The 10,000-nt window shown below is 42.5% G+C and overlaps 1 protein-coding gene across 3 annotated transcripts in view; it reads right to left on the bottom strand.

Moving 5' to 3' along the window:
• Window positions 1-10,000, bottom strand: part of hdac4 (histone deacetylase 4) — a 151,841-nt gene that overhangs the window by 33,348 nt on the left and 108,493 nt on the right. For all 3 annotated transcript variants that reach the window (XM_030080429.1, XM_030080430.1, XM_030080431.1), the window contains 5 exons: window positions 9,106-9,292; window positions 8,213-8,346; window positions 6,007-6,109; window positions 4,175-4,221; window positions 706-813 (listed from right to left, as the gene is read on the bottom strand). In XM_030080429.1, the coding sequence (XP_029936289.1) occupies window positions 706-813; window positions 4,175-4,221; window positions 6,007-6,109; window positions 8,213-8,346; window positions 9,106-9,292 (579 nt within the window). The remainder of the gene's footprint in view (window positions 1-705; window positions 814-4,174; window positions 4,222-6,006; window positions 6,110-8,212; window positions 8,347-9,105; window positions 9,293-10,000) is intronic.

Raw genomic sequence — 10,000 nt, 5'->3', positions numbered from 1 at the left:
GAGGATGGGTGGTGTTGGAGGAGGGGTGCACATTCCTCTGACTTGAGGTATTGGGAGGTGGAGATGGGTGGAATTGGGGGCTCAGCCACTGGACCTCAGATGTTGGTAGTGTTAGCAGCTAACAGGGCAAAGTTTATTCATTATCACCAGTACAAGGTAACAGTGTAAAGCCTTAGCCTGTGTGTGTGTGTGTGTGTGTGTGTGTGTGTGTGTGTGTGGATGTGTGTGCTGTAAGCAGTCTAAAACAAGACAGATATTTACAATCAACTAACTGCTGGCAGAACATTAAGACCAGATACAAGAAGATTACGACCAGCATGCACAGAGATGGCATTTTGCTCCACCACTTCCTCTCTGACTGAAATGGAAACAGATCCTTCTGAAGCAGCTATGGAAAACAGAGCAATGTAGTCAGACTGTAACACGCACACTTAAATTTCAAAGTCTTCCTTCAAAGTTGTAGTGATGAATTAATTTTATTCCCTCATCCCAATGAACAATCTTGTTGATATTAGCTCCGTCTTGTAAACTGGTGAACAAAAATCTTGACACACAAGCTCACAGAAAATAACGCACAAACACAGCACATCCTGTGGACTAAAACAACCTCTATCCCAGTCCACAAATGTATTTCCAAAGCCTTCCCAGGAGCCAGCCGTCACTATGCAGCAGGCCATTTGATGTGATCCAAGTGTTAGAACTGACCTTGAGTTCTCCTGATGCCACCTTGAAGACCAGCTCCACCACCGAGCCGGCGGCCAGACGAGCCGCACTGGACGAATGAACCTCGTTCCAAATGGTGTCGCTGTCCACCTGCCAACACATACAAACACATACAGATTCATACAGGACATGCTGAGAAGCTCAAGGTAGTCTTTGCCATATCTTACAGAGTTTATACTGATAACAAGGCTGTCATTCACTTCAGTGTGATAGGAACCACAACACTGCGCCAACAGTTAACTTTTGACACTTGAAAGAGTGAAAGTCTTTGAACGTGTGTCTGCTCAGGGTGAAAGAGCGGCAGTGTGGAGGCCAATAGAACATTTATTCACTGACATGGAGAGAAAATAGCCGAAGAGAAAAATCATGAGGCAGTGACAGATATTTGGATAGTTAAACATGCACACAAATAGGAGTCAAGCCCGTATTAAGGAAAAATTAAAAAAAGAGCCTCGGCCCACACACACTAGACCAAATAGTCTCTCCTCATGTTTCTTTGAATTTATTTCAGCATACCAGAGGGACCAGATGAGGGACGTTTACCACATTTGGAGAGTTCAGATAGTGTCTGAGTAAGCTGTCGAACACTAAATTGATTTTCTAAATCGAAAATACAAAATATACAGTTGACTGGATTTTATTAGTTCAAACATTCTGGCATTCATTGCAGTGTCTCATGAAGCAAATCCTCATCATCTGCTGCTGCAAACTGAAGTTAACACAAAGAGATGGATATTGATATTTGTTTGCCAATATACTAGTTTGCTGAGTGCGAGCCTTTTGGCCAGTCAGGTCAGTGCTGTCCCCTTCAGATATGACATATGTGGCAATTTAAAAAAAAAAAAAAAAAGTGATTTTAATACAAAATTTGATAAGGTTACACATGAATGCATGTTTATGTACATGTGTCTTTTCTGCTTTTTTTGACAGGAAATTGGTTTAAAATGTCTGATATTGACTTCTTTGACTCTAAAGGCTCAGTATCAATCTTCCAAGAAACGATAGCACAAGTCTGTGTCGCTGTCAGAAGCAGCTCAAAACATAAATCAATAAATGAATAAATAAATGATTAAACAAACCGACAACTAACTAAGTAACTTACTAGTTACTGGACAATAACAAGAAATTAAGTTAATTTAAATATATTCTACACAATAAGAATGAGGAGAACCAAGGTGGGGTTAAGAGGCAGTCATGACTGACACACAGTGTGTGTTTGTGTGTGTTCATGTGTGTGTTTATGTAAGTGAGTATGTTCAGACACAAGTCCATTCAGTGGTCAGGCCTGATTTATGCTGAAGCACGGCCTGCCCTCAGATCCAATCACTGCAAAGTGTGCACGTGCATGCACACAAAATCTCTCTTTCTCCCTCTCTCCCACTCACTCACTCACTCTCTCTCTCTCTCACACACACACACACACACACACACACACACACACACACACAGACACACACAACTACATAGCCAAGAGGACTACAATATCCTATGTGATTGATCGTAAGCAGAGCTATACACAGAATAACACACACATCCTCCATCATGCATGGCAGACTCTGCAGGCAGATGGAGGACATGATAAACACAGACAGAAGAAGCTGGCAGAGGAAAAGAAGAAAAGCAAAGTCTGTGTGTGAATGTGTTTGAACTGCGTACACGTGTGTGGAGCTGCTGATGCCTGGGCTCTAGCATGGCTTTCTGATGTAAACCTGAGGCTCTCTGACTTTGAATACATTAACCCTGACCAGCCGGTCATCCACACAGCCAGACAGCCGGCCTTCTAGTCGGCCAACTGGCCAACTGGTACATTAACCCGACCCATCCAGCCAGCCCCTCGGCCAGCCATCCAGCCAGCATGTGTGTCAAGTCACCAGGCGGATTTTCAGCCAGTAAGCTTCTCCGCTCGTCTCCAATGACGGGAGTGATCAAGGCTAGAGGAGGACTCCGTAATAACATCCACAGGGAAGGAAAAGGCTCTTTTCAAGTGGTGCCAAGAAGGACTTTGTCATGAATTAGGAGACTGGGGTGCATTTACCATAGAGAAAAAAGAAAGATGGAAGGGAGGGAGGGGGCGGTAAAGAGAGTGTTATTGATGAGGGACTGATGGAGCCCAGCGGGAGATGGAGAAAGAGGACAGGAGAGAGACAGAGAAAGACAGTATCTAGTAGCTGAGTCAGGGAGTGAGTGAGTGGACAGCCAAGTGACTGAGTGCAAAGGAAACTTCATCATATATACAAATCAGATAACGACCACGAGGAGATGCTTTTCTAAACGAGCATGTGGAGAGTGAGTGTTTTATTATTTACCATGTTGATGTTGGTTGAGCCTGAAGCCAGGAGACGCAGAGTTAAAAGGCAGAAAAAAGTTAAAGAGAAGTGAAGGGGGTGTGTGTGTGTGCGGTGTGTGTCAGGGGGTAGTAGAAAAGAGCGGGAACGTGCTGTTATGACGGAACGATGGTTCTCCTCTGGCTGACAGCCTAATTTCAGCTCCCTTCCTCTGTGTGTGTGTGTGTGTGTGTGTGTGTGTACACGACAGGAAGACAACAATTTAGTCCCATTTGCCATTATAAAGAGCAGAACAGAGCAGTGCAGAGCGCTAGGGCCCTTCGAGTTCCCACCACAACATGCCAGTAAGCCCTGGGGGGCAGAGAGAGAGAAAAAGAGAGAGAGAGAGAGAGCGGGAGAGCGAGAGAGAGAGAGAAAGGGGGGTGGAACCTGCAGCGTGTGAAGGACATGCAGAAGGTAGAAAGGTAGAAATGGAGACAGCCGTTCCAACTGAGCGCCTGTCTCAATCATCATTGGCCTGAGCTTACAAACTTCCTCAAACACACTTCTATGCACACACACACGCACACACAAACATACCCCCTACCACACACACACACACACACACACACACACACACACACACAGCTTTGTTTAGTGCAAACATCTGGATATAATTACCAGCCTGACGGAAAGCGGAGCAACAGCTTTTGTTGCCTCTGGAACTTGAGGGGCGGTTTTTGTGCGTGTGTGTGTGTGTGTCTGTCTGTGTTTGTGAATGTAGGTGTGTGTGCATATATGTGCGTGTCTGGTAAAAAGGGAACAAATGGCACCGTTATTTGGGTGCTGGGGCAGAGGGAAAGACAGAGGGACAGCTATCGCACCACTAATTGATGATGCTGAAACAACCTTCATTTGTTAAAGTGTAAAATTAGATGGAGTGATGCCATTTGGGTTTTGATTAGATTAACACTTACAAGGTTGTAAAATGTAACAGACTTTTCCCACCATTTTCCGCTGAACAAAACAGTGTGACTAATGCAGCCAACATCCAGCGATATTGTGTGCAAAAATGACAAAAAGTGAATGGTATTTGTGAGTACTTGTGAAAATGAAGCACTTGCAATTAAAGGGAATAAAATGGTATTAACACAGAAAAAAAAAAGTGATGTAAAAAAGTGACGTACCCCAACTCCTCCACATGGCAGCCTCACAAACATGGGGCTTGCTGAACCTGAAACGGAGAAAGAAAGAGAGAAGAGAGAGAGAAACAAAGACAGAAAGAAAGAAAGGTGAAAAGGTGACGTTGTGGACTCGCACGGTACTGCGACTACGACCTTGGAACCTGAGCATTTGACATTGTGACCTTTTCCAACAGCAGCAGTACACAGGGGAGTGCTTCAATTGGGCCAGGTGAAGAAAAAATGTCTGTATTTGCCCTCATGATCAAACACTCTCCCGTTTTGGAGAGAATCAACAATAGTCACAGTTGGCCTGTGGTTACAATCAATTACAAATGTAAATTAAAATTGCAACCACCTACTGATGACAGAAATGTCATTGTTCATGTATTAAAGACTGAACATAAGAAGGTTTTTTATGGCAAAACAAAGTCTTTTTTTTTTTTTCCTGAGAATTTTCCACTGTTTGTCTATGAATGCTGCAATATAAAGCTCCATGACTACAGAAGTGCAGAAGTGGACCCATGAAACTCCACGGCACTCACATTGCCAGGGTTGAGGGAACAATTCCCATTGGGCCACCTATGCCAAAAAAAAGTATGCATTTAAGGTACAGTGTGGCAGTTTGGATTAAAGCATTAAAGAAATGGCACATGCTATTGGAGGGTTATTAAGAACAGAAAGCTTCAGTGAACCAAATTAACTTCCTCTTCCTGGCATGTTGACACCAGGCTTATTTTGTATTAGGTGTAAAGGAATACCTTAAACATTAATAATAGCGTGGCATAATGGATTTCATATTCTGCTTATTAAATGTGAAAGTGTCTACGAGGAAATTACTTGACCCAACTTTTTTTTCTGCTCCCTTTTGTGGTTCTACAGCAGTTTGTTTTTCCATTTTAATTTCTCAGCTCATGTGGTCCCACCTGTATGCCTGGCCCTACACAGGAGTGTCTGGTAAAACCACTGGCCTATAAGGGGAATTTATGTCTCCATTGGAATGAAAGCTAAGACGGCCAGTGGGGTTTGTGCCTTACAGTGTGTGCGCACATGCACATACAGTACAAAGGCCGCCGAGGCTACACCTGTACTTTAAGCCACCAAAGGACCGCCCTAAGTGAGCAAGCAGCCTGCGGGACGTTTGGGTCAACACACTGTTTCAGCGGGTCCTCAGCTGATCGTAACACCTTCAATACTTTATTAGACTGGACTCTTTGTTATGACATGGCTTAAGCATTAAAGCAGATATATATAACAGATGCCGTGGACTCGTGGCAATCAAAAGTTAAGCTAGTATGAGACTGTGGGAGTTAAATTACACAGACAACAGAATGACGAGACCGGTACAATAGATTTACATTCATCTGGGAAGAGCTGTGACTGCAGTGTGCTCAAACACATGAATTTACAGAATACTGAACACTGAATAAGTACACCAGCATGTAGATTCATATGTAAAGTCTGCTGTCTGCTTTGCACTACATCTTTGCAACCGGGGTTAGGTCTGTTGCACTGGTATATCCTGTAACTAACTACCCTCTCTCTCACTTAGCAATTTAAATTGATTCTGATTTTCGTGTTTCTAAGTCAACATTTGGAAGAAAACATTGGTGTCCTAAGCTTCATTTGCGATGCCTTTTTTTTTTTTTTACAAATAGAGCACATCACTACAATGCTTTGTTAGTGTTAAAAATGTCTCCGTTAATTAGGCTGTTCATTGCTGTGTTATGAGTGTTTGCTGGCAGGATGGCAAGCTGCCAGAATTTTTAGATTGAAAAGACTGGTGGGTGGTGAATCTGCTTATATTTAGAGTGCATGTGCGTGTGCGTGTGTCTTACAATCTAGTTTTTGACGCAGTGGGTTGGTCCCATACAGCAGGACATGGGCTTCAGAGTGGACTGTCTGTAACTCCTCCAGAGTGGCCTTCCTGCCTCGGATACACTGGACAGAGAGGAAAAGACAGAGGGAGAGAGAAAGGGACACATCACTCACCATCCACACTGCCAAAGCCACCCAAGGAGGGGGCAAGCGGAGGAGAGGAGGTGTTGTGCTGAGGGTGTCACATTGTGAGGAGTTAACGGTAACACCTGCTGCATTCAGGGAGTCGTAGTGCGTAAAGGGAGTTCCAAAGGTGTCTGAGTGTGTGTTAACCACAGGCTGCTCTGTATGAGGTCATGCATGTGAGGTGGGTATGCTCAACATATACATGAGAGAGAGAGAGAAAGAGAGAGTGAAAGAGGAAGAGGAAGAGGAAGAGAGAGAGAGAGAGAGAGAGAGAGAGAGAGAGAGAGAGAGAGAGAGAGAGAGAGAGAGAAAGAGAGCCGACCAGAGTAAGAGATGAGATGAGAAAGACAGAAATTGCAAAGACAGTGGAGGTGCACAGCAAAGTGATCTGGAGACTTCCTCTCTGCAGGATTAGTTGATTGCTTTCTCCAGTCTTAAAAACTGCAGTTACACAACCAGACTTACGGGGACATGAGGAAGAGAAAGCGCACACACACACACACACACACACACACACACACACACAGCTACAAACTCAAGCAGCATGAGCAGAAAAAAGCATCTAGTCTCATGTATGACAATTACACTCCATTTAGAGCGCTTGACAGATGAATGAAGAGATGAACGTTTTTGGTGTATGTGTACATGCGTGTGTTCATGTTGCAATTCAAACACAAAATATATCTTTGCACATGTGCAAAACCAAGATAAGGTAAAGATTTCTTGATCTTCGCCACTACATGATCTCTCTGATGATAGATCCTGCACTCCTTCATTTGTGATCTGACAAACCTTCAGACCAAAGACGTATACTCAAAAAAACAAAAAAACAAACCAAACAAACAAACAAACAAACAAACAAAAACAGGATGTCTAAACGTCCTCTTTAATCTTCTCAGAATTTAGGAGAGGCAAACTAATCCTGGATCATTTCCAAGCCTTCACCTCAAAGTGTGTGATTTTTATCAATCAACAGCCAACAGCCAACAAACAGAAACTTGCTACACACTGCCCCCTCCTGGCCATGATAAAAAGCTGCAACTTTTGAGCTGGAATGGCCCATGTGGATATTGGCCTGGTTTGACATCATTAATCTTTGAAACTATTTATTTTGGCTTCGCTTCGCTGTTGGATAGGCAATGTTATCAAAACTTTGTCTTGTACTCTTATGAAAGATAAAAAAGTATTTGAGCTCTGGGATCTCTGCATCTGCTCAAAGACAATGAACGCTGTGCGTCTCATGAAAGTTATTTTACGCGCTGACCATTGCTGTGCACTTCCAATTTTTGTTCTGGTGTTCCCATGTGTAATAGAAGGTAAGGTATTTTTTTCATCATCATTATTATTATTATTATGGCATTACTGCTTTATCGGATAGTGACAGTAGAGAGACAGGAAAGGCATGAGAGAGGGTGACATGCAGCAAAGGGCTGAGCCTTAATAGATGGTGTGAGCTCCAGGTGAGACCCTGGGGCACCCAGAAGGTAATTTGATTGTGAAAATTGTTAACTTATCAATGTGTTTTAACTATGTGTTTTCTTATGATGTTGTGCACACTACATATAACTGTTGTCACTGATTTTAAAGGAAAATGGTATAGATGCATGAAGGCATAAATGAACCAGTCAGACAGAACAGCAGCAGATTACAGGCCATTTTTTGGTAAATGGCCCACTTGAACCTTTACAACAGCTCAAGGGTTTGAACTGATGGCACAGTTGTTTTGGTGGAATTTGATAACTTGAGGTTGACTTATTTTTAATAAAATTTTACATGGTATGTTGCTTTCAGTTGGACAAAAATGTGATTTTCCTAATTCACATATGCTGTCAGTCCCCACAAAGAAACAAAACAAAAAAAAAAAACAACAACAACAACAACAAAAAAAAAGTTTGCTAAATATACCACATCTGTCGTTTAGAAGTGCATTTTGCTTTTTTACTGTATGTATCAACACATGTTTCTTTCTATAAAAGTATCCTTCCATCCGTTCATCCATCCATCAGTCAGTGAATCTGATCAGTACAACTGCAGCCTTACCTCACATTGTGCCCTAAGGCCTGTTTCCTGGAGTCTCGACCAGATGCTCTGGATGCGGCCGGCGTGCTCTGGATGGCTCGTGGTGTTACCACACATACACTGATGCTTCTGCATTAGAGAGTCATACACCAGGCCTGGAATATAGACACATCACCACACACAACCATGCATGCACACACACAGCACATATACAGTAAATATATGTTTCAAAGTAACTGTCCATTGTTCTCACATATACAAACACACTTCAGAGAGGTGTGATGGTACTGTCATAAATTAAAACTGTACTACAATTTGTCTCCTACTGGCAGTGACAAATGGAATAAATGCTGATAGAAATACACTTTTGGGATGCTGAAGGAAATGCCTTTCATTTTTCATGCACAAAGAAAAATGTAAGAAAAAAATTGGAGAATGTCAGGGATGAGGTAACTAACCATGCTACGATTCCAGCAGAAGTTGTCAAGTGTGGTTGGTGTAAAATCAGCCACTAAAAGTTAACGGTGCACCAGTGCAGAAATGTTGCTGCAGACACAAGCGCCCTACAATAATATATGTCCACAATAATGGAAAACGCAAGGAGTGTTATCCATGGGTGATTGCCTTGATCATCACGAGATGAACTTGTGTTTAGCACTAGAATGAACGCATTCAATGCACATTCAATGTAGTTGAAATTCAAGTTGTAAAAGTTCCTTCCTGTAGCTATATGTGCGGTGTTGGTGGTGGCAATTAAGTTTTGGTTTATCATTCTACTTCAAACCTGAGCTCTGTGTGATAACAATAAGCACTCAAATGAATTATGGCAACCGAATTTGGCTGTAATGTGTTTGTGGCCAACTTTTTAATAGGGAAACACACTGAAAAATTAAGGGTGTTTTGTTTCAACAGACCTGTAGTAAATCGGGGCTTGGCAGGCGTCTCCTGGACGACCATGGGGAAAGAGGCAGAGGCAGGAGATGACTGAGCCCTAGAGAGGGGGCGGTGTCCTGTGAAGCTGATTGACAGGCCGGCTGCCTCCATAGAGGCTTGGTAGTTCCTCAACTGGTGAATTCGCTGTTGCTCTAACAGCAGAGCCTGCTGCTCTCACACCCAAGCACACACACACACACACACACACACACACACACACACAATTAATTGATACTTGGACTGCAATACCGCTCCCTGGTCAGAAGATGGCACTGAATACATGCAAATTCATGATGCACAAATAATCATAACAGTGAATTACAACTAATAATATGATACAAAATACGAAACTCACACATACAGTTTTTTGATGTTATATTGATTATATATGGAGTTGAAACCTGGTGAAGAGGTTTCAAACAATAATGCCGCATAATTCCAAATATGGAAATACTTGAGGGTAGTTTCTGTCATTCTTATATAAGGATTACTGAAAGCAAAAACATCACAAGTAGATGACTATTGCACAACCCCTGCTTAGCCTTGTGCTTTTAAATTACACTTTATGTGAGCATTCACTGCTCCAGTATGGGTATCCACAGTGATGGACAAGAAGTACAGGATGCAAATTAGGGACAGGAGCAAGGTCTTCCAGGTCTCAGATATATTATGAACACTCTTCTTGGTTAACTGTTATCCTCATGAATATTCACAGCCTCAGGAGTGGGCCTTCAGGTTAATATGCACTGTGACTGTTTCTCTTATTACCATACTGCTACTATAAATACCTATTCTGATAAATCTGTACTTTTATTTATATTATTTATACTAGCTTTTTCTGTGATAAAACAAAGGAACAACCTCGAGTCTTGGTTG

This window comes from Myripristis murdjan, chromosome 21 (assembly GCF_902150065.1).
Source record: "Myripristis murdjan chromosome 21, fMyrMur1.1, whole genome shotgun sequence".
In the NCBI taxonomy this organism is placed as follows: domain Eukaryota; kingdom Metazoa; phylum Chordata; class Actinopteri; order Holocentriformes; family Holocentridae; genus Myripristis; species Myripristis murdjan.
Note: the sequence above shows the minus strand (reverse complement) of the source record. Positions and strands in the feature narration are given on the sequence as shown.